This window comes from Nesoenas mayeri, assembly GCF_963082525.1.
Source record: "Nesoenas mayeri genome assembly, chromosome: 2".
In the NCBI taxonomy this organism is placed as follows: domain Eukaryota; kingdom Metazoa; phylum Chordata; class Aves; order Columbiformes; family Columbidae; genus Nesoenas; species Nesoenas mayeri.
In genome coordinates this window covers 55,136,468-55,161,386 of record NC_137543.1, presented here as the reverse complement: position 1 = coordinate 55,161,386, position 24,919 = coordinate 55,136,468, and the positions used below count along the sequence as shown (strand labels likewise).

General features: G+C 40.3%; 1 protein-coding gene across 1 annotated transcript in view; it reads left to right on the top strand.

Moving 5' to 3' along the window:
* Window positions 1–9,377: 9,377 nt before the first annotated feature.
* Window positions 9,378–24,919, top strand: part of PPP4R1 (protein phosphatase 4 regulatory subunit 1) — a 68,143-nt gene continuing 52,601 nt past the window's right edge. Inside the window, exons 1-2 of the mRNA XM_080339338.1 lie at window positions 9,378–9,502; window positions 9,791–9,835. Of these exons, the coding sequence (XP_080195464.1) occupies window positions 9,496–9,502; window positions 9,791–9,835 (52 nt within the window). The 5' untranslated portion in view covers window positions 9,378–9,495. The remainder of the gene's footprint in view (window positions 9,503–9,790; window positions 9,836–24,919) is intronic.

Here is a 24,919-nt window from a genome sequence, read left to right as displayed (position 1 = left end):
ACAGCAGAGGATTTGGGGAGCTGGGTCCCAAACGATTTGCACAGAGGATGGGGAGAGACTGAACCCCCAGCTGGCTTTATCCTGCGGGAAGGGGAGGTAAATGACACCCTGTGAGTTCAAAGACTTTATCCAAATGCAGAGCTGCCTGTGTGTGTTATCCCATAGCAATAGCAAGTTCATAACATCTTATTTATTCCAACACAGGAGTAAAGACATAAGCACCCATTTGAGGGGACACCTATTCTACATCTATTCTTGGACTAGTTACCCAAAAATAAGCTCAAACCGAGGGCTGGTTGTTTTTTTTTTTTATCTAGCTCAAGGGAAGAAGTAAAATAGGCAAGTAATCAGGCTCAATATATGCTCAATATGCTGTGTTGGTGGCATTCAAGGACATACATGTGGAAGAAAAAAGGATGCAGTGATTTTTGAGGATACAGAACACATAAAGCCTATCTTAAAACAAAGCATGCTTCTCCCAGCCCTATCTTTATGAAAGCTCTCTCTGGATCAAAGAAACAAAATCACTCTAACAGCTTGTTTTTTTCAAGTTAAGCCAAATTTTCACTGCCTCTCCTCTAACTTGCACTGGCATGCTGTACACTGCATGCTTTTCTGTTTGCTTACCAAAAGGTATCATGAGATAATTAATGGATATACACTAGAGCTTTCCAAGAGAAACAACTTTTTTCCTTTATTCTCAAGTTCCTAATGTCCTGAGGTTTTGTTCCCTGACAATTTTGAGAACTGTACAGATTAACTTTAATGAGTAGGTGAAGGACACCACACCAAGCACAGCCTTATATTTTCATCTCTTTCTCACTAAGGAAAATTACAAACTAAAATCTTACCTGTATATTTAATCTAATTTAAATCTTAAAGTACATTTGAGTGAAAGTATGTAATATATTACTTAAAGATGATGTGTTAACCCATGGGTTAATAGCTTTCATACTCTTAAAAAAACACCACGGATAGGAAATTTTGAGAACTAAATAGCATCTGTGGAATATTAATTCTCTATACACAGGTCTTGGAAAACAGCAGATTGCCTTTCAAAGTCAAAGGTAGAAAGCCATCTGAAAACATTATGTCTACACTATTTCCTACATGGAATCCTTTCCAACACTAGAGTCAGAGTTAGAGTCCTTCTTTTATCTCCTGTTAGCAGGATAATTCCTTTTGTGCATCAAAGTTGAGTGAGCAGGGATAAGAGTGGACTGCTCTGTCCCTACTATTTAGTAGGCCGTAAAAAACAAACAAACAAACAAAAACATAATTCTTGATCAGGAGCCGAAGAGAAATTAAACATAATATATTTCAACAGATGTTTTATAAATGGAACAGCATGCTTTTTAATAATTGAAGTCAGGACAACATTACCACTCATATCAGTATGAAAGCCTCTAAATAGGATTCAGTTTCCCAGTGCTAGAGCTCCTTGTTCTCAGGATGAGTAGCTCCTTAGTCTCAGCAACAAAATCAGTGCTGTGGTTTTCAGAATGCTGCCTGGAAAGAAAGTAATGTGAACAGGAAGAGTGCAGAGGGAGTGAGGCGTTTGCATGCAAGTGTACAATCACGACAAACACAGCTGAGCAGGCTTATGGATGCTAAAAAAATAGCAACATCGTATTTGAATAAAAATGCTGCAGCCATCCTGTTAGAGAACAGGTAGAATTTTCTTCTGTATTGGAAGTGCAGACAGTGTCCCTTTAAATCAATGTTATTTTTATTAATTTTATTAGTTTTCCTGCCCTTTAGTCCCAACAAGTTTGACTGTAGTCTCATTGCCAGTGGAATATCTGAGGGTGAATGCTGCAGCTTTCTCATTTTACTTCGATATTTTCACTGGGGTTTGCTGGAATAAGTGACACTTGGAAATATACTGAGGTTCTCATGGGCTAAATTCATCTTTATTCTGAAAGAAGATTTCCTGTATGCTGTGCTTGACAAGTATATTCCACTAAATCATTACTTTGATCCCACCCACATTCCAATACCACTGTGCATACTTTGTCTGACTTTCTTTATGAATCACCCAATAAAACACACCCAGTTCAAGATATTATTGGCAATACTACAGTCTACATACATTAAATCTCATTTTAAACAAAAACCTTTGAACCTGAAATGTTGCCAGTGCTCAAATCCAAGAAGTTGAAATGCAGTAATGTAAAGCTTCTTAGTATACCCGACACCCTTTAACTGTTCCCACAGTTAAAAAATATTAGAGCTTACATTTGTACCACAACCAGGCACCCAGTGGTTCAAGCCCTATATGGTGGTAAAAATAAAGGAAATGGTCATTTATGTATCAAGTGAGTAAAGTTGATTTAGAAATTATTGAGACAATGAGCCTAGCCAGGAGGTGCCTTAGGGTTGTAATTGCTCTTTAATATCTTAGGCACTTTAATTAAACAAATGAACTATTTTTGGACCAAACAGCTTGTTAAACTTTTCATACTTGTTATTACAAACCATCTGACCCTGTATATTGTCAGATTTCATAACTCATACTGTATCACCATCTTCCTCAGAGATTATATGTGGGGTTTTATGTCTATTTGTATCTCCTCTTTTCTCTGTGCATTTATTTCAGATAAAGCATTTAGTTCTTTGGATTCCCTCCCAGATCAATAGCTAAAAGTTTCTGTGTAGAAATTGGCACATGTCAAGAACCATCATTCAGTTGTCCTCCTTATTTTGGGTAGCTTTTTGGTGGCTGTTTCCTGTGTTATATGATCCTTGCTCATAGTCTGTAGATAATTTTCTAACACTGTAAATAAGAAAATTCTCAGCCTTCACTTTCAGAGGAACAACAATTTCAATTTCAATCATTTCTTCAGGGAATGGACCTCTGCTATATTTTGCATGTATTTGACTGGTTTTCAAATGTGCTGCTCACTGTCTGTCCATACCTCTGTCTGGGCTCAGTGCTTCATGAACTGTAATTACACAGTTGCTAATTGAGTTGCAGCACAAGCACAATGAGTTCACATCTGCCCTCAAAAGACTGTACAAATACACACACCTAAAGACTGGCTTCTCCAGAGGTCTAAAATACATGTGTGCAACTGACCCTGAAATTCAGCATGCTTCCTACAAGAGCTAGGGTTATCTAAACAAAGAGTTCTTAGGATGTAACCCCTTGACTTCTCCACCCCTCACATTTTTTAGGATTGACAGATCCTAGCAATCGCACACACCAGGATAACGAGCCATGTCCTTAAGCAATCATTCTCCTGACATGCATCCCACTGGCACCTACTACCCTTCAGATCAGCAAAAAAAGAGCTTAGCTGCCTGCTTAGGCACATACCTAATTCTCCCTGACTAAACGGATTGCACTGTTGTTGTCTGAATAGGGTGGCCAAGCTAGTATTCACATGGGGCGTGAAACAGTGTCACTCTTGAATTTGGCCTAAGCCCAGTTCAAATACGAAAAGGTCTGTGGATAGGTTGCCAGACTCCACTTCTACGAGGGCTTGGGTTTTGTTTCTATTTCACTTTAAAGAGATGCAATGTGAGTATAAGAAAACAGCAAGAAGGTTCAAAAACTGCCAATCAAAACAGAATTTAAAGTGCTGTACATAGCGACTTGCTGAGAAGATTTCGGGACAGAGGAGCAAGAGAGTGGGGAGAGCTGGTGGTGTAGTAAGAAGAGAAAGGATCATTGGAAGGGACTGCTTGGAATGGTGTGAACCTGATGCTGGAGGACAATCACCGAAAGGAGAAGCAACTTTGGTAGTAGTGGTAATTCAGTCCCATTTGTCCCTCCGAGATGTGTTCTTGGAACTGAATAACTCATCTCTCATTTGAAAGAAGAGTGTGAGCTGATTGCATGTGCCAATATCTAAGCAGACCTACAGAGATGCAAATTTAAACTCAGTAGTCCAGGAAATGAAGGAGTGAATAAATGCAAATATATTAATCAGAAAATCAGGTTAGGTATGTTCAGGTAGGGACTGGTTGGATGGGGAAGGGATACTGTGTGGGCTGAGGAAAGGCTGGAAAGCCTGGCTGACTCATGGGCAAGTCTAACAAGGAGACAGGGTCTGGCCTGGCATACAACTCAGAGCTGGCACATTAGCAACCACGCATTAGATTGCTACCTGTCATATATGTAATCTCATCAGATAGCCAGAAGTAGCACAGAAGATTTTTTGGTATGTGTTTTATTTTATTCACTATTTCCATCTCAGGCATGATATGCAGTATCAGGCACATCATGTTACTTCTTTTGTTCTCTGTTTCTTTACCTGTAAATTGAGAATAATGACACTTATTTCCTTCCAAAATGATTTGGAGATCTAGGATGAAGAGTTGGGGGATATTGGTATCTACTACAATAGTATTCCAAGTGTGCGTATACATGGTTGCTGTAATTTCATGAAATAGCCTTTTTTTCCCCTTCTCTGTTAGGGGAAAAAAAAAATAACAGGCAATTCAGTGAGGAAAAGATTTAGTTTATCATTGCCCAGTCTTGTTTCCTTCCCATATGTCAGTGAGACGCAAACCTCTGAGAACCAGGAAATCCGGAGCTAAGCTACGTCGGTCCAACCTGAACTCTGCTGTGTTTGATCGGTGATTCTGTCTTCCCATAGCATACATGTGCATGACATGTGATTTGTGAAGCAGAGCATCGCAGAGCTGCAGCACAGCTCTCTTAAAGGAAAACTTGTGTCCTGGTGAGTGCTACTGAACAAGGAATCCTGCATGTACACTGCACTCTGACACTGAGACCCAGCTCCATGAAACCGCCCCTGATACATTAGTTCTTTGTCCTCTTTCACAGTGAGCTTGAGCACCTATAGGATCAGACACAGACATAGATGTTCACTTGCCCACAAAGCAAACTTTGCTTTGTATTAACCAAGCTCTTTGTCAGCAAATTTAGGTGTTAATTTATTCATGGTTGGCATACTAATGTGTTTATAATCCTTCTGTGAGGCAGCAGCACCTGGACTCAGATGTTAAGCTTTGCAGGTCATCCAAGAGCTCAAGCTCTTAGCCAGGCAACATGGAAAATTAAAACTGTGGTGCACAAGAACTTTCCTGTCCACAAGGGATATATCAAACCCCCCATTTTATTGGAGAGTGAGAAGAAGAACAGGAATAGGGAAAGAGAAGAGAAGAGAAGAGAAGAGAAGAGAAGAGAAGAGAAGAGAAGAGAAGAGAAGAGAAGAGAAGAGAAGAGAAGAGAAGAGAAGGACAGAAGCAAGTGTAAGAAATAAAGAAAGGCTTCATGACAAACACCTCTTTGTAGCAGAAGTGCTTCAATATGGGATGCATTTTCAAATTCAAATTGACTATATCCAAGGCTTCAGCCATCAGGTTTTCATGTGTATCCATATGTATTATAGGTACCCCTGTGCTTATGTGTGTATATGTATTTTAATCTGTATATTTAGTCATGGGCCAGTTTTGGTTAAGCAGCCTATAAAGAACAAAAAAATGGCCTGTAAAGAGTGTATAGTTTAACAATACAGCACAACATATGCATGCAGACAGAATCCTGGGAGTGGACAAGAAAACTATGGGTGTTACTCAAGAGGATAAGCAGCTGCCTTGGTGTACCAGCAGTCTAACCCCGATGCATTTTTTGGTAGGCTTTACAGGAAAGGAGGGTTTTGCTAAGGAATCTGAAGGAGGATAGAGAGATGGCTGCGCAGATATTTATGGGAAGCTCTTCCCACAAACGAAGGGTAGCCTGTGAGAAATGCAAAGATAGTTCCTATACAGACATTGAAAGCTGGCATTGTTGTTTGATCAGACTTGCTTCTTCAGAGCAAATGAGAAAAAATTAATAATAATATGCTAGATAATAATATAATAAGATAACATAGGTGAGTTCTTGGGGCTGTAGGGTTTTTGAGCCTGAGGTCCTTATACCTGGAGCAGTTTCGATTGAAGAAATGTCACCAATCAAGCCACAAAATAACATGTTGCAAATATGTCTAGATGGATGTTGGGTATCTTGTGTCTAACTTGGTCATTTGTATAGGTTTGAAAGGATTTATGCAGTACTTTATGTAAATACTAAAATGTCTTGCTGATTGCTGTGGACTTTTTTGAGATATATCATGTAGATAGCAATACAGGTGTATTTTATCACATGCAAAGGATCTTGCCAAGGAGTCTTCAGCTTGCATCCTTCCATCCATAGCCTTGCCTTCCACCCTTCAGAGTGTGTTTTTCCATGAGATAGAGTGTGTGAACGTGAGTTTATCTGTTTAAGTTTTTTACTTCCTGGTGCCTGTAAGGGTTCTCAAACTGGCTATTAGAACTCCAGCACCAAATCTGCTAGAATGTTTTGGCAGCTGCTATATTGCTGACTCCTTAACATGTCTCATCTAATAAAACAAGTCTGTTAAGAAAATTTTCTTTCATAATTAGGTGTGTTATTTTAGAATGGCAGTCCATCATGCTGTCTGAAAGAGTCAGCATCTGTCCAGCACTTACAGGTTCTCTGTCTGCCTTGCTTGTGACCAGCGGCAGGGAATCTTTCAATCAACTTGAAATTTGGATCAGGCCCTTAAGGAGTACCTGGGGATGTACTGAGGCTGAAAAGTTTGAAAATATCTGGTTACTTACTCAGTAAGTAGGTATTTGCATTATGCGTTGGCATGAAGTCAAAACACCCTTTTTTTTTTCTTCCCCCCTCCGTGTGTGTCACCGTACAAGCCAAAGGTTTTGCCACAGAGTTTCTACTCACACAAGAAGAGACCTTTCCTTATGACTGATAGCAATGGGACCAACTGTGCCTGAGGAATACAGTCTAATGTTCTATGGGTAACATGTAGCAAAAGAAAAATGCAATTCCTAACAATTAAAACTTGTCTTCAAAGGCTAAATCACACTGATCCTTGTTATCTGAGCTATTTAAATACCATGGTCCTGCCTACAGAGAAAGAACTAACCAGCACTTAAGAAGATCACATGCACACAGGAAAATCCAAAATTCATTTATATGAATTTAGGGTAAGTGTGGACTCTTGTAATCATCATTTTAACTTACTTTATTACATAAATTGTACTTCCTCTCTTTAAACAACAACGCATGTAGGAAAAAAAAGAAGTCCTAAATACTCTATAGACTATTACATATGAGGCAATAATTAATTGACAATAATTAACACTATTAATACAGTTTAAGAGCAGGACTTCCGGTGCACTGCAAATTATAAACCCAGTTGTCGTAGATGTATCTTGTTAAGCTCCATTTCTCATTGTGATGATAACAATAATGGTCAAGGCAACTTTGATGCCCTCAGACCACAGTAATCTATGGTTAGCATGCATTAGTGCCTCTTTGTAAAGAGTTAGAAAAAGGAAACAAACCCCTTGATTCTTTCAGTAAAATGAAGCACATCTGTTGAATTCAGAGGAAGCAAAACTAGACTTTGACTGTGGTGAAGGATGTGGAGTGGAGAGAAAACTTCCTGGAAATAATCTGTGGTAACAGAGATAATAAAAACCTAATCTTCAAATATGCTTTACTTTTCTGCTCTAGTCTATTGCTATTACACCCACCATTGTCAGCTATCCGTGATGTCAAATATTTCATCTGAAGCTCCTCTTAGATTACACTGGCAGAGAATAACATGGTTCATATAACTTAGTCATGGCAAATTGACTTGATTTACTCAGATTTTGGGGTTATATATCCGAATAAAAACAGGTGTTGGATAATCAGTATCCGTTAGGCCCTGGTGACTCATCTAAAGATTGAATGGGTATGAAACAGAACAGAGCTTTTTCTGTAGGATTGTGAGGAAAGGTATGTACGTATTTTAAAAGATCACACATTTTCAGCCACTATGGCATTGACTATAGAAATTTAATCCTTGTCCAGCTTCCAGATGTATGATGTTCACATGCGGCTTACAAGACATGTCAAACATTCAGTTAAAAACAGAGCTACAGATATGGTATCCTTTTTTGAAAAAAACAAAACAAAAAATAGGCAAAAATAACTGACTTTGCTTTTCGGTGTGTTAACAACTTAATTATTGCCAAGATAAAAATAAGACTGTGGAAAGCTCAGATAAGGCTCCCAGGTGGCAACAGTACCAGACCCCATCTAGAATATTGAGACCCCATCTGGAATATTGTTGAGACCACATCTGGAATATTGTGTCCAGTTCTGGGCCCCTCAGTTCAAGAAGGACAGGGAACTGCTGGAGAGGGTCCAGCATAGGGCAACAAAGATGATTAAGGGAGTGGAGCACCTCCCTTATGAGGAAAGGCTGAGGGAGCTGGGTCTCTTTAGTTTGGAGGAGACTGAGGGGTGACCTTATTAATGTTTACAAATATGTAAAGACAAATATGTAAAGAGTGAGTGCCATGAGGATGGAGCCAGGCTCTTCTCGTTGGCAAACAATGATAGGACAAGGGGTAATGGGATCAAGCTGGAACACAAGAGGTTCCACTTAAATTTGAGAAAAAACTTCTTCTCAGTAAGGGTGACAGAGCACTGGAACAGGCTGCCCAGGGGGGTTGTGGAGTCTCCTTCTCTGGAGACATTCAAGACCCACCTGGACATGTTCCTGTGCAACCTCACCTAGGCGTTCCTGCTCCGGCAGGGGGATTGGACTACATGATCTTTTGAGGTCCCTTCCAATCCCAAACATACTGTAATGGCCCTTTCCTTTATCAAGTGCCCTGGGTATCAATTAATTAGAGCACTTGTTTCATCCAACACTTTCAATCTTCCGATTTACAGTGGAAAATGTATCAAAACAGTTAAAATGCCAACCACCAGCACCGACCATAAAGTACAGCCACCAGAAGCAGGAAGCGATGGATACCTTCACGTGTACGTACCACTGAACTGCGCGTTTTTAAAACAAAAGTCAGAACGCGCAGCACTGAGAGCATCCCGTCTTTCCAAGACACGGGTTCCCAGCCGCTGAAATTCGGCAGTCCACGGGAGGAGTGTGCCCGTGGGGGTGGCACGGCCACCTCTCAGGGGACCCCTCTCTTCGGGTGACCCCACAACGCTCAACGCGGGGCCTTGAGTCAGCCCCGCTGCCCTCCCCGCCCCTCGGCGGGCGGCAGGAGGAGCTCAAGCCCGAGATGGCGGCGCGGGGCGGGGAGCGGCGAGGCCAGGTGAACGGGCCGGGTCGTGCTCTGCCGGTCGCTGGCCTCTCCGCCCGCGGGCAGGGCCGGGCCGGGGCAGAGCGGGCCGGGTGGCTCCAGGCGTGAGTCAGAGCGATGGGCGGAGAGGCGCGGCCACCCCTGCGAGCGAGCGCGGCTCCGCCGGGCGGAGGCGGGGGCAGCGTGTCCGGCCCAGACCCCTCCTCCCGCCTTCCTCCGCCCGCCCGCTCCTCCTTCCCTCCCTCCGTGACTCTCCCGGGGACGCGGGGAGACGCCGTCGGCCCCGAGGCCCGGACCGCGCGGGGCCTGCCCCCTCCTGCCGTCCGCAGCGCTGCCCCTTCGTCTGCCCGGCCGAGGGTTAAATGTAGCCCGGCGCCCCGCGGGGGCTGCAGCAAGATGGCGGGTAGGTAGCGCCCCCCTCCCCCTTTCCGCACACGCCGCCTCCCCGGTGGGGCGCCAGCCCTCCTCTCCCCCCTCCTCTCCCCCGCCCCGGCTTCGGAAGCGCTTCCCGCCGCTGTCCGGCTCGGAGTGTGGGGGGCTGCGGGGTGGGGTCGGGGGAGGCAGCGGGGCGCAGCCTGCAGAGCCCGCAAACGTCCGCGGCGGGGGGCGGCCCCGCCGGGTCACGCGTGGCCGGGGTGGCGTGGGGACAGCGGGCCGGGCGGCGCTGACACATGGTGCGTGTCTCCCGCAGATCTGTCGCTGCTCCAGGAGGACCTGCAGGAGGAGATCGACGGATGTGAGTGGGGCCGGGGGGGCGGCGTGGGGCGGCTCTCGGTCGAGGAAGTGGCTTCAGAGGGGAGCGCCCACGGTGCATTGTGGGAGGCGGGAGGAGGAGGCCATGCTCCGCGCTTCCCCGTGTACATGACACGCAGCCGGGCGCGCGTGGGGCAGGCTGGGCTCCGCCGGGCTTTCCCGCGGGGGAGCGGCGGCGGCGGCAGCAGCAGCGCGCAGCGGGGTGCGTTGGCCGGCGGGAAGGGCGCGCGGGGGTTCCGTTAACGGCCGCCGGGGGAGGGCGGGAGGCCGTCCCGCCAGGAGGTGTGGCAGCCTGCGGGCCGCCGAGGGGAGCCGGCCCCTCATGGCCTGGCCACGGCGCGACGCCTCCGGGGACGAGAGACCTGCCGGGTCGGAGCCTGCGGCGTGTCGGTTGCTCGTTCTTTTCATATCCATCTCTCTCTCTTTCTCTATGTACATATATATATATATATATATATGTATGTTCCTCTCCCTCCTCCCCCCCTCCCCAGGCCCCCTCTTCCTGACCCTCCCGGAGAGATGTGTGGAAAAGAGTTAATGTCAGGGTGCAAATTGCACAGAATGTGGCTCTGATGCAAAATTACTAACTCAGGGGTATGAAGTCTGGCTGGGTAGGCTGTAAAACATAACTCAGGTGAGAAGGTGTCTGTTGGTTATGTCAGTACCGAGGGAGCTTCTTGGAAGCAAGAGGGGGATAAAATTTTGGGGCGGAAAGTGAAAATGGAGGCGGCTGGTAATGCAGGCGTCTGCCTCGCAGTCTGCCGTGGGCGTGTGGAACCTTGTCGCTGTCTGAAGGTATTTTGTCTGATGTGCGGTCTGCACAGCGGTCCACTCACTGGGACTGGATTGCAGGAGAAAAACCTTTCATTTCATGGCTTAGAGTTTTAGAGGAGAGTTACTTTAACTTTTTAGAATTTATCTGCTACATCTTTTTTAGTTTTGTCATCTGATGTTTAGAAGGCTTTCATTGTGCATTGCCTTGCACAAAGAGACAGCCTTTCTGTGAGGCTTTTTTTTCTTTTCAGTTCTGATGGCTTCACATTCAGATTGATAGCATAGCTGTTTGAAAACTTTATGTGATTACAGGAGGACTTTCTTAGAGTGACACACTTAAAAAAAGTCCTTAAATTTCCACTTAGGTTATGATTTGTCTTGACTGTGAAACAGAAGCTGAAGTAAGCAATTAGGAATAGTCACGGGAGAGATGATTCTGAACCCGTGGGTTCCTGGTGGTGGTTTGAATGTTATGGTCTTGTCTTTAAAAATGAGAAAATAATAAATGTGTGGAGATATGACTCAGTGCAGATGAGAGCATCCTGAAGGCAGGAGCCATAGAAATCTAAAAATTGAAGCCTCATTAAAAATTACTGAGGTTTTGATGGAAGTAGATAAAAGTGAATAGCTCAATGCTTATGCATATTATTTTAAAAGAAAAAAAAAACACAGGAATCTGTATGAATCAATGTGTACTGTCTGGACATAGTTCTGTCACATGATGTTTTTTATGGTTCTAAATTTTATGTGGTTTTGTTCTTGTGAGGTAGGTTTGAGCTGAGGAAAAATAACACAGACTAGAGAGACTGTACGTATCTAGTCAAAAGCACTGCTTCTTGTGCAGTGATGTTTCTTTGAAGTAGCCATGTTTTGTATCCACAGAAGATAGGGTTTATGCAATTTATGAAAGAGTTCCCAACCGATGCATTGTTTGGGATAATGTTTAATGGTTGCACATATGAAATGGGCAATTTCAAAAAAAGACAAAAAGCTGCAATTTTTGCCTGTCTGTGCCAAACCTAAATCCCACCTTATGGTACTTCTCTATTGTAGGTATTTCAAATATCTGCAACTCTTCTGAGCAGTGGAGTTGGACACTGGTTTAGAGGTGTATATTCCTGAGGCAGTAGAAAGCAATTGTGAGAAGACTGGAAGTGCTGGCAGCTTTTATGCATGTGTGATTCTGCCAGCTGTGGTCTTGCTATTAAATGTACTAAGCTATAGTCAAGGACAAACAAGGAAAAATATGTGTGGGCATACCTGTAGTCCTCTTGGTGTAATTTTGGAGGAGAAATTTGGTAAATGTAAAATAACCTGAACTGTAGGAAAAGACTGAGATGAGATCAATTGATTGGCTGTTTTGAAAAGTGAACTATGTAGTTTTCGATAAACCTTTGGGCTTTTAATTGATTTGGTATCAAACAATAGCAAAATATCTATGAGGTGTGCTGGAGAAACTAGGAGTGATTACAAGCAGGTGCACGTGGACACATCTGGATTGGACATCTGAAGCTCCATCTCTGATTAAACATATGGCTTAGGACATTTTACTAGATTAGGCATTCCTTTGTAGCTCATCAGTGAGTCAAAGTTTGGTTCAGAATCACAAAATCAATGCTTTTGGTTTTATAATGATAATTTACAATGTGATTAACCAGTATCTAATACAATTAATGTACAAAAGAAATTAAAAGAATCATTAAGGTCACTAATAGATACCTTTTATTGGTCATGTTCCAAAGCAATAGGAGGAAGTCCTGGAGTTGAGCAAAAAACAATGCACTGTTGCTGCTGAAAGCAGTGAACTAAGCATCTGTGTGTCTTTTTAGGTGTGCAGAGTTAAAACTAGCTGTTTTATGATTGTTGTTTTTAAGGTCTCTGGAATTAAATATTTTACTGGAAAGCTGGAGTTTAATCAACAAATTGGTACAACTGTATGATTTGTTCCTCTCCTCATTTGTTGTGCCAACTCATTGGATGGTAATTAAACTGAAATATAAAGCAGCAAATAATTAAGTCTTTGGAATACTGTTTTAATAGTTGCCTGTAAAAGAAAGTTTACCTTTTCTCAAAGAGAACTTGACAAATATTTAGGTTAAATGAAATGCTCCTAGGTTTCAAAAGAGAGTAGTATATCTGCTTTTGGAGTACTGGGAGACCTTCCGAATATATGTTCCAGAAGGCATCTATTTTAAAATTGCCTTTTGTTTATTTGTTTAAGAGGTCAGAGATTAAACAGGAGCTTTTATAAGAAAGGCTTTTAGAGAGTGGTTGATAAACCAGCTGGATTGACTTTTAAATAATTAATTTCAGCTTTGGTTTGCATTTCTATTTTGAAAGCATCATATTATTTCCTGCTCTTGGTTGCTTGGTTACCACTGAAAAGCTCTGATTTTTTTTTTTTTCCCCTCCCAGGTGAATGTATACTTTTCATCTGATGGTACATTACACAGACGATTGCTTTAAGTAGTTACATAGCTCGACATTGGTATTTCTGTACTTTAATTTTAGGTAATATTTTGCCTCTGTAGAGGTAGCTCCTGATGTCAAAGGCAGTGATAATAACTACAGAATTTCTCGTTTTCCCATATTCAGCCAGTGGCTTTTCCTTGTTTGGTAGTTTGAAGTGGAAACTGGCTGAACATACAGAAGGTTATAAAAGAAATTCCTAAATGTAAGTTCTTACTGTGAAGGGCAACTTTGTCATTGACTCTAACCCACAAACTGAGTAATATATCATTGCATTTAATTTCTGTGAAGGTGACCCTAACAAGAATCCTTGCATGAGATCCATTAAGGCAAAAAATACCCCCACGCCACTGTCAAGTCAATAGGGTGAAAATTCAAAGCGAAAGCCTGCAGAAGACTCCCCATCCTATCTGCCTACTATAAGGTGGCAAAATTAAGGTAGCTGGACAGTTACCCATAACACTACCTGGACTGTTTGATTCCTTGTTCTTGTGTTTAAATCTTGCACAGTATATGAAAAAAGTAATTGAAAATTTGGCTTTTGTTCAAATCTTTGTTTTGTGCATTCAAAACCCAAAATAAAATAATGTAACTGTATAAGCTAAGTATAGAATAGAAAAGAAAATAATTTTTAAAAATGGTTGAAAAGCGAATATGGGAGGTTGTAGAATTGTATATTTCTGATGATAAATAAAATATTTTTACAACTCTTGCTAGGTGTTTTGTGTTCCATCCCCTTTTCCCCCCTGGGAAATCTGAAATCTGAAGATTGAACTGATCAGTGCAGATAGATGCAATCAAATGTACCGTGATGGAGACTTCTTTCATTCTGTCCATTGATGTGTGCAGGATGTGTATTCTGAAAAATAGAGCCATGTGTAGTTAGAATTCAGACTGTGAAAGAGGATATCTTTATTTAACTCAGGATTTTAATTGTGATCTAAATCAGGAGAGAAATTTTGATCTAATAATTGCTTTTAATACTGTTTGGCATTTGTTTTAATGTTTATTATTGATAGCTGGTAGCTGCATTTACTTATAACTTTTGGACTTCTGATAGTTGCAAGTGCTACATACATGCTTCAGTGGTTATGTAGCTTAACATTCAGATTCTAAAGCTTTATCTTCTATCATGTTGAAAAATGGTGAATGATTACCTTTTTCTGTACACTTAGTGTTCTGATGTTTGAACTAGAAATCCTGAAAATGCTATTTTAATAACTAAGCGTAGTTTAGAACTGTTAAATGATTTTTTGATAGATACATACAAATATACACTTGTGTGTAAACTTGTTTTCTGTAGCATAAGAGTTTAATGGTAAGATACATTTAAAATTTAACAATAAATGGTTTTTACAGTTAGCAAATCTAGTGTTACTAGTTGATTTTACTACTGGATTAAACATTTTTAAAGGTAAAAAAAAATATGCAGTAGCTGTAATCTAATTTACCTCTGGCTTTAGTATTGAGTTATTTTTCATTGATCAGAAGGGGAGGACAGGTCTTTCTAGCCTCTCTCCCAGCAGGCTTCTTCACTGTGAGTGAACCAGTTATTCACCTAAGCTGAAGAAATACTCTCTGCATCTGCAGGTGTCAAAAACTGGTTTATCTTTATGTTCTTGTTTCAGGTGATGAGTAAATCATCTGACATTACCAATGAGCTTGTGTTGGTTGAATACTTTGAATTCAATTATTCTGTTATACTTCGGGTAGCACAAAAATCTCTTCTCAAGTAGAAGCTAATTGTAATTTAATTTTTCTTTTTACTTTTTTTCATAATACTTAAAACCTAAAGTTGTGGGTTGGTTGGTTTGTTTGGTTTGGTTTTGGGTCCTTTTTTTTTGTGTGTGTGTTTTGTTTGTTTGTTTGTTTTCTCTTAATAACATCTGTCTGTATTTTCCTGTGGTGTCAAATCACAATCATAGCTTGATGCTGTGTTGTAGTTCTTATTCTTTTGCAGTTAATTATGCTGGGTTAACATGCATTCAGTATATTGAAATTCATCTTAGCTTTCCCACAGCTTTACATAGTAATATCAGAAGCTTTTGTACTGTGGTTCTTCTATTCCTTTACCAGAGAAAAAGAATTGGCAAATTTTATTTTGCTGTTAGTTTTTATGTATGGACTGCAAGTCAAGTCACTTCTTAGACTTAATTTCAGCTTTAACTATAGCTAAATTTCCAACATAATGTTCAAATACTGTGTTGCAGTACTGACCTTTTGGTCCCGTCAGAGACTTAGCTCTGGTGAAAGAGTGCTGAGATAGTTTGAGTTACTGAGTTGACATTTCAGTAGTCTGCAGTGTTTAATGTTGGTGTTGCAAAAAATAACAGAAATTAATGGCAGACTTTCTATTTAATATCTCTGGTGTGGCTGAGGTTCTGTTCTGTTGGGAATCTAATAACCAATTTTTAATGCTAATGAAGCATACTTGTCAAGTCTGTTTCCCCTGGAGATCAGGTTTTAATTCTCCTGGCTCTTCAGTTAATTTGTTTGTCTTTTAATGTGGTGATTTACCTTCATAGAAACTTGGAGATTTAGGTTGGATGGCTGTGTCCCTATAGAATTCTGGTGTTAGTGGTCTCAGGTGGGTAATGGTTAGTCTCTTTTTCCTCAGCAACTTAGGATCCTAGAGAGGTGATGATGATGTGAGGAAAGGGTTGTACTTGATTTGATATAGGCTAATGAACGTTTCTCATGCAGCTGCACATATTTTCTCCATTGCATCTAGCAGAGGATTGAAGAAGAGGTAATTTTCTAGGCTTTCAGCTTTCCAAGGCCAGTAGCATCACCTCTGATGTGGAAATGCGATTTTCGACAGCCACTTTTTATGTACCTGTCTCTGGCAGGAATCCTCAGTTAAGTTTGCCAGCTCCTGTTTCTTTTTTTTTCTTTTTTTCTTTTTTTTTTTTTTTTAAATTTTATTTTTATTGAATTTTGTCTTTGTCTCCTGATTTATCTCCTAGTGCTTTCAGGTATAATCCTTATACCTTTCCCACTTGGAGTGAAAAAGAAAACGAAAACCAGGAAGGAGTGAGTGAGTCATGAAAGACAAGGAAATTTTTAAAATCTTAAGATAGAGTGAAACTTTGATGTTCGGCAGTTGTTTCTGACTGCTGACCTATTGTGGAGGTGGCAGACCCCAGGTGAAGATAAAATACCTCTTTCCTGTATGTGTCTTTTGCTACTAAGACTTTCCCTCTGTGCGGGCAGGAAGTTTTCATTTTAAGAATAGTAGCTGCGGGAGGTGACTTGTAACAGTAGCAGAAGTGGATGAAAGGATAGCTTCTGCTTTGAGAGCTGGAGTAACAATTCTGATTTTGGAAGAGAGAGGCAGGGATAGCTGCCCCTGAAGGAACCCAAACATGAGGGCTTCTCTATCTGCTTTAGAAGGTATAGCATAAGAAAAATTAATGTGGCTTTTTCTTGGTTTGGGTGAGATGCTGCAGTTCTTTCTGGCAACAAGGTGTTAAATTCCTGTCCAGTGTAGGTTGAACAAAGTGTCAAAATACGTCTGTGGAGGTTGTTAATTCACAACAGCAGAACAATTGCACTGAGAATTGAGAGTACTGATTTTTTTTGTTTTGTTTTTACTGTTTTTAAGGTAAAGAAAAATAAAAGGCAAATAGTACGATGAATATGCATTATTCTGAGATACAGTTTCTGTAAAAGCTAAATATGACTGTATAAAAGTGACATTCTAGATGAGCGCTTAATGTAGACTGTTGAAGTGTTTTTCTCTGATTAAACGTTTGCTTAGATATTTTTTTGTCTTGTTGCCATAGTGTCTGAACAGTTCCAAAATACTTGAATGGAAGAGAGGCCACCTTTTCCTTCCTCTCTAGCTTGCAGGAGGAATAACTTGATTAGTCTGTAGGGATATTTGCTTGTGCAAATTTGCTTGTATGTATGTTTTATTAGAGGAAACTCAGTTTTAAACAACATTGAAATTAACGTCCATGGCTGTTCTCACTTTTTCTAAGAGTGAATCCACTACATTCTGTACTGCTCAATCTTCTCCCATAGACCAGTTTTATACTTTGTACTGAGCGTAGACAGGAAAAGTGTGGAGAGCTGCAGAAGGAAGAAGAGTGTGTAAAAAGAACTTCCACCTCTGAATGCTTAGGAAATACAAAGGCATATCCCACTATGAGTTTCAAATGCTGCCAAACGATGTCTCAGGAGCGTTGTCTGCGGTTTAAGTGGAGAGAAGATAAGTAATACAGTTAGGAAGTTCCATGTGTTATGTTGAAAAGACATGTTTTTTAGATTATAGATATACTAGTTACAGAATTTATATTTTTTGTGGCTTTTAGCCTAAGTAAGTGTATTTCAGTTACTGTGACTGAGCCAGTGGAGCAAGACTTGATTGAAGTGGAGCAGTTGGGTTAGTAGCCGATATGTTGTAACTCCAGGTGTCACATCAGCATCACAAAGCTAGCACAATCCCTTGGAGCATTTGGGCCTCAACTGCTTGCTTAATAATGCTCTTCCTTCCAGTTAGTTCACGGCTAATGTGTATGTAGTTTAAACTCAATGTTTTTGTGTTTATCATATACCCAGTTAGAGGCAGAACTCGATCGTGGCCCCAGGCACAGTGAATGCTTATGTCCTTGTCATGATAGGACCAAGAAGAACATCCTGATTGAAGATGGAAGTGGAATTCCCTTCAGAGTACTTCAAAGTTCTCAGTTAGTCATGGAGGCAATCAAAAACCTCACAAGCAGCAATGCTCTGCAGAGAGCAGGGATGCCTTTCTTTGACTGTAAGAAGCTTGTAGAGGAGAAAAAAAAGAACCTTAGAGGAACTTCCTGGTCACATTGTCAGACCTTTGCTTCACTCCAGCCTCATTCCATGATTCTTAATTGTATAGGGTTGTTTGAATGGGTAAATGATAGGGACTTAAGTAGCAGGGGACTTGAGTATCATCGTGATGGGTGCATTATGCTCTCAACAGGAAATGGGCAGACAAAATATAAGCTGTCAATTGTTTTAACTGGTAGCTTGAATGTCCTTCTCTTTGTTTCAGTTTCCTCTGGACCAGCTTTTGTTGAAGGACAAACTGCTAAGTGGTAGATGTTACATTCTGCTGTTGTGCAAATAAATGACTAGTGAGCAACATGAGATATAGCTGTTCCTTCATTTCAGAGCAAATCAGGATTTTCAGTGCTGCTTTTGTACGCCTTGAAGGGACAAACTTGTCTGTAGCCGCGTGTGTATTTGTTGGTTAAAGAATTTTGTATCACCTCTTGTTTCCTCTGTGATGCTTGATGAATTGTGTCCTTTTGAAGGCCTTTGCTAAATGAAAATATTCTCTTAGTCTGTTATGTTTGGTCTAGTGAGTCTTTTAAATTTGCTGTACCATACTTCTGTAAGTTCTGTGTGTAAACAGCTGCTGATTTTGATTCCTGCATCTTTCTTTCAGCTGCTAAATGTCCCCCCCCACCAAGCCTGTACTGAAGCTTTATTTTAAATGGTTTGCTCTGTCTGTGCTTCAAGCTGCTAGCAAGCTCTGCTGTGAAAGTGCTACATAGGGGCTAATGTGGTAAGCCTTGCTTTTAACACAGCATCTTTGCATCAGAACTGCTCTGCATTTCCCCCTACTTATCTTCTTCCTTGTTCCTGCCTCTCTCCTCCTTCTCCCCGACTCCCAATCCCACCAGACTTGGAGTACAGACAACAAAGTCTATGCATGCAGGTGTGGTGACTGTACCATGTTCATAAGAGGCTCAAGGTGGATAGTGCTCCATGTTTGAAGGGTAAATTTTGGGGAGAGACAGAGAAGGGGAAGTGTGGTTCTTATTTCTGCTGATATGGTGGGTGGACTGCAACCTAAGATAATCACTTACTGATTGCTTTTATACTTTTCACCTGTTTTGTAACTTTGAGTAAAATCACACTAACTTGTATTTTTCTCTGAAAACATTTGCAATATCAGGGCAAACTTGTGGCATCTCATTTACATTTTTAGTCTGAGGCTACAGCAGGAGAGCAGAGATAATATATGTTAAGTGTTTCTTGAAAAAATCAGCTCCTACTTTCTGATAGTGGGATCTGTCATCACCAGTGAGTGCTACTTGAATCTGACAGGCAAGGTGGTGAAACTCAGCATTACAAATGTATTTTGTAATATTTGTGCAACTGTCATTGCAATAGCTCTTGGTTAATGTTACTGCAGCAGTGCAGTAAATTTGTGGTAGCAAGTGAAGCTGAAATAGCATGACTGATGCTTTGGTCTGTGATGTCACTGCAGAACTGGAGCTGGAATATAGTCCACTACGGAAGGGTAAGATATAGATGTGTTGCTTCCATGCTTATGCTGAGGTGGATTTCTCTTTGCAGAACATCAAGATGCAAAATGATACTTAGAGAAAATGAGATGGAAAGGAATGTATTTGCAGTATTGAAGGGCTGAGAACACTACCTGTGTTCTGCAGAAATCCGAATGTAAGATGAATTTATTCTTTCATAGCATAAAGGATGGTGACTTAGAACAAAACTTGCCACTATTGTTTTGTGATTATGTTATCAAATGTTTGGGCTTGTGGGACTACTATTTTTGCTTTACAATTAAACAGAAAAATTACTTGCTCGAACAGCACAACAGAACTAAATCCTTTCTGCATAAAGTACTGTATCAACCTGAACATGCTTATGGTAACAATTGATTTAGACCACAGCAAATAGACTAATTTTTATTCAACTGTAATACAGGCTATTTTACTAGATACATCTGTAGCAACTGCCATAGAGACTTCTCAATAGATCTTGAGAACTCTTTGGGAATGCAGAAGATAAAATGAGGGAACTGTAATTAGTTGGAAATCTTGAATCTTTCAAAGCTGAGCAACAAACACTTATAGAAATGAAAATCGCTCAATTTTGGAATACCGTCCTCTTGTTGCTGAATTTCTTTGCCAAAATGAGGGGGGATATATTTATTCCATGGAGCTCAGAACAGATATGGAACAAAAAGAGTACAGGTAGACCTTGCTACTGAACAGTCTATAGCAAAGAGTTAATGCATTATTAAATACAAGAAAAATGGTGATTATTTTTTCAAACATGAATCTTGTGTACCGGTCTGTAAAAAGACACAATATGATCAAGACATTTGTAACAGTTACTATGAAGATGAGAGATGTAGTAGAAAAATCAGCTTACTTGAAAATTGTCCTATAGACTATGATTTTATAGGGGACTGAATTGTAAATGGACTTCTGTTTTGTTTTATGGTCAACCAAGGTTGTCAACGGTTAACTAAACTCCTCTAGACATAGTCTGTCTCAGCAAGCTTGCTGTATGGTCCATGTGAGTTAATAATTATGGCAAGTAATTGTTGTATCCTTGCCATAAAACACAGGAAAATGTAAGGGAAACAGGAGAACTTAAACTGGAGGGTGTTAATATATTCTTGATACAGTAGGGACCAGATGCAAGGTAGATGACAAGCCTGAACAACTTCTACAAAAATCAGTCAAACAAATAATTGGACAGGAAAAGGAAGGTACAGAGAGGAGGAGTTACTTGGCTTGTGTCGAACAACAGGTTAGTGACAGATATTGAAACAAAATCCAGTGCTTATCTTGTTATGTGATGCTGCCTTGTGTTTAGTGGTAGTAGTGTAGAGTTTTGAAGAGAAGTTTGCAAACTACTTAGTCTGGACAAATTAATGCATTTATTCCTTTTGTTCTGCTTTGGTGCTTATGTGGGCAGAAAATCGAAACACTGTGATTGCTGTCTCACTGTCGTCCAATTATTGTTCCTCCCTCCATCACCACTAGTGACTTTAAACTGCTGTGATAGGGCGTTTTCATAGAAATTCCTAATTTTGTAGCTTGGCTGCTTTTGCATGTTGGTGTGAATGCTTAAGATCAGATTAAAAGGTACTTAGGCTCTGAACAGTGATGTCTTGTAGCTTAGATGCTTTCTGAGCATTTGGTCCAGATGTACTTGTACTGGTTTGAAAAACTGGAGAAAACAAGACAAGTGACCTGTAGTTTTTCTGCAGCTGGAGAAGAAAGTCACATGTGTCCCTGTTGCCTGGTTTACATTCTCTCAAGTGGAAATGAATCTGGATGTTCTGCATTTGAACTAGCCTTGTTATACTGGCTTTGGCTGGGATAGAGTTAAATTCCTTCACAGTAGCTTGTATGGTGCTATGGTTTGGATTTGTGCTGAACTAGTGTTGATAACATAGGGATGTTTTAGTTACTGCTGAACAGCACTCACACATCCTCAAAGCCTTTTCTACTCCTCGTGCTGCCCTGCCCGCCAGTAGGCTGGAGGTGTACAAAATAGCTCTAAGTTACTACGAAGAATTCTAACTCTATCCCAACCAAACCCAGCACACTTGTATTCAAGGTAGGGTTTTTTTGTGATGTGTGTGTTTGTTTGTTTGGGTTTTGTTTGTTTGTTTTTGTTTTTTAAAGATTTTATTTGTAAAATTTACCAACGGTCCTGTGATATTTGGGCAAGTGCTCGAAGTTGGATGGAAAGCAGATAAGGGCTGATGAGACAATATTCAGTTAAGTCTTTTTGATAGCTTTCTTTGAAATAACTTTCCAAGTGTAGGTAATATCAAAATGACTTGGTCTATTGAATAATGCAAAGTATACTCTTTATGAATTTTAGATGAGGAATGGTTTGATTGTTGGTGAATCATTTGGGGGAAACATCCACTTGAGGGGCTTTGTTCAAACGGGAATTCTACTGGGCTGATGACTCTTTTCACTTGAATTGGTGTCTTGATGTTGAAAGTGAAAATTAATATGTTAGATAACTGTAATGGTAGTTTAAAAGAACCATTAATTGTTCAGGTACTGATTTATTTATTTTTATCATCACTGTCTTCCCTGTTGGTATTAGTCTTGTGTTCATCAGGGTGCTGCCATTTGAATGATTTCTGTGACTACAAGCTGGGATACTGGAATTATTTAAATAATAAATATTGCTCAGCATCACTAGCAGAGTCACATCAAGCCCAAGGTACTGCTAAACTTAATTTTATAATGCACAAACACAGCAGAGTCAAATCCATGCACCTCACTTTTGTTTAAGCTAGAAGGAGACATCAAACATAAATTGTAAGCAGGTGCTCATATTTTTATCATTGCTATTTACATCTGATGTAGAGTGGTTTTAGCAGGTTGGTTGACTTAACTGATTTCACTTCACTGATTATGAGAACATTCAGTTCAATAAATCAAATGCATCAGAGATCTAGTCAACGTAGGTGCATGTCTATGTGTTAGGACATATACAGTGAGCTGTTGCCATGTTTTGCACTATCTAAGATGGCATCTACATTGGACCACTCACTGTAGGAGAATTAAGGGAGAATTAGTGTAGAGGGCAAAGAGGAAAACATGGAACATGAGGTTGAGAGGAGAGAAACTAAGTAAGTAAAACGAGTGGTTAGCATTTATTATTTGTTTTTATTTATGCTTTTGATAGCTAAATAAAAATAATTACATTGGTGACAATAATTATGTTTGTATTTTGACATAGTTTCTCCAATTTATGCTTTCAAATTTATAGTGTGATCAACAGATTTTTAAAATAGGAAGATAGGACCCTGTCATAGAATTAGTTTCACTGAATATTAGAGGGGTGTTTTTTTTTCTCCCCGGTTGGTTATGTCGCAGCATAACTGTATTGATTTCAGTTCTGTAGTTTAGAAATCCACCTGAATGCAGTGGTTTAGCTCCCTAGTGAAGGAGACAATTATTATGACATTTTAAAAAACAATGGAATTCATTTACTGGAATGAGAAGTATCTGTGTAACTTATTTCATGTGTGGATGCTACAGAATGTTGCTTCTAAGTATATCTTGAGTCAGCCCTCTGAAAATAGGAGCTCACATACAATAAAATGTTCTGTGAGGAGCAGCTGAGGACTTTAGGCTTGTCTAGTTTGCAGAAAAGGAGGCTGGGGGTGACCTCATTGCTGTCTACAGCTTCCTGAGGAGGGGACACGGTGAGGGAGTTGCTGAGTTCTTCTCCTTGGTATCCAGTGATAAGACATGTGGGAATGGTTCAAATCTGCACCAGGGAAGGTTTACACTGGACATTAGGCAGCATTTTTTTTTACTGAGAGGGTGGTCAAACACTGAACAGGCTTCCTAGAGAGGTGGTCAATGCCCCAACCCTGTCAGTGCTTAAGAGGCATTTGAACAATGCCCTTAATAACATGCTTTAACTTTGTCAGCCCTGAATTGGTCAGGCAGTTGGACTAAATGATCACTGTAGGTCCCTTCAACTGAATTATTCTATTCTGGAAAGACTAGTCTGTGTGAGAAAGATGCATGGCATAACTATAAACATAGGGAAGCCTCTGCTTTAGTTGGATCAATGGGTTGAATTAAAGACCTATGAACCTGTCAATCATGTAACCTGTTTTTTGTTAACTTAACCTGGTGTGAAATCCTAACTGGCATTAAGAGTGCATTTTGACTTTTCCCTACGTTTCCTGTGAAAATAAAGCTGATTCATTGCGGGGGAAGGAAGGGGTGCAAAAAACCCCAAACAAACAACACCAAACCCACAAACCCAAACCAAACAGGTTCAAACAGTTTTGTAAACCTGGTATTGCTGAGTGCTTTCCCTTTATGCTGCAATAGGTTTCTGCAGCTGACCTTTTTTTGAGCTTTCCGTTCCCCCCCTTGCAGTTTGTTTCTTCCACCTTAGGTGTGTCCGAGAATACTAGTTCCTCTCCCCAAACTGATCTTCCATTTACTTTGCCTCACAGTTCCTAGCACACTTTCTTCCTTTCTCCTATCTCTGACATCCTTATTATGTCATTGCTATTTTCCCATCACTACTTCATTTGATTTCTGGCAAGGTTTTCGTGTCCTATCAGCAACTGCAGAAATTGGACCTTCCTCCAGGGATGGGATTTAGTTATGGTCAGTTAAACAATGCCCATTAATTCTCTACCTAGAAAATGGGAGAATTAGTTTGTTGGTAAATGGATGTTATTAACTCAGTTTAGGTCTAAAAATATTATTATTAAAGAGAGTTTGGTGTTAAATCTTTTGACATTTGAAATATGTTAAGACATTCAGAAAATGGTAGCTGCTTGTGTATTCTGAATATTGAAGATAATGATATAATGATAATCAATTTACGTAACATAGTATAACTGTATGGAAGATAACAGGACCACCATTTTTTTCTTTCCTCTATAGAGTTCATGTATTATATAAAAAAATAATCGTTGAACTTCAAGATCTGTCTGTCTTTGTTTTCTGTCCATCTCTATTTGCCAGTTTTCAAAAAGGCTTTTCAGAAAATCTTGGCTAGACTGAAGAATAGTTGTAGTGTACTGTAGTGTTGTGTTCTCAGGCATAAAGCGGGTGACCTGTGATAGGTCTTGCAAATAAGTGAATGCATTTGAGTTAATAGCAAAGAAATGGTTGCTAAGGTGTTTATGGGACTGAGTTTTTGAGCACTTTAGAGGGCATGTAGAAACCAGAGAAGATGGTAGCACAAATTCTAATTTGTCAAGTAGCTCTGCAGAGCAGGGATGACCCCTTTTCCATTTCATTGTGTTTCCGTATTGATAAAGGTGTCTGTTTATATGAAATTCCCTGTTGATGTGCCGGTTAGTAACTGCAATATGTGAATTATGCCTATTTTAGTTGGTAGTTGGATACAGCAGCACACATCTGAATTTTTAAACATGCTTAATGAAGATTTTTAAAAAAAAAAAAAAAAAAGCGTTGTTTTTGTTCTGTTAGATTATGTTGTATTAACTTTTTATCTCTGGGCTAACTACTGCTATGTTTTTAGCCAGTGCATCTTCAAAAAGCTGATTTTAGAA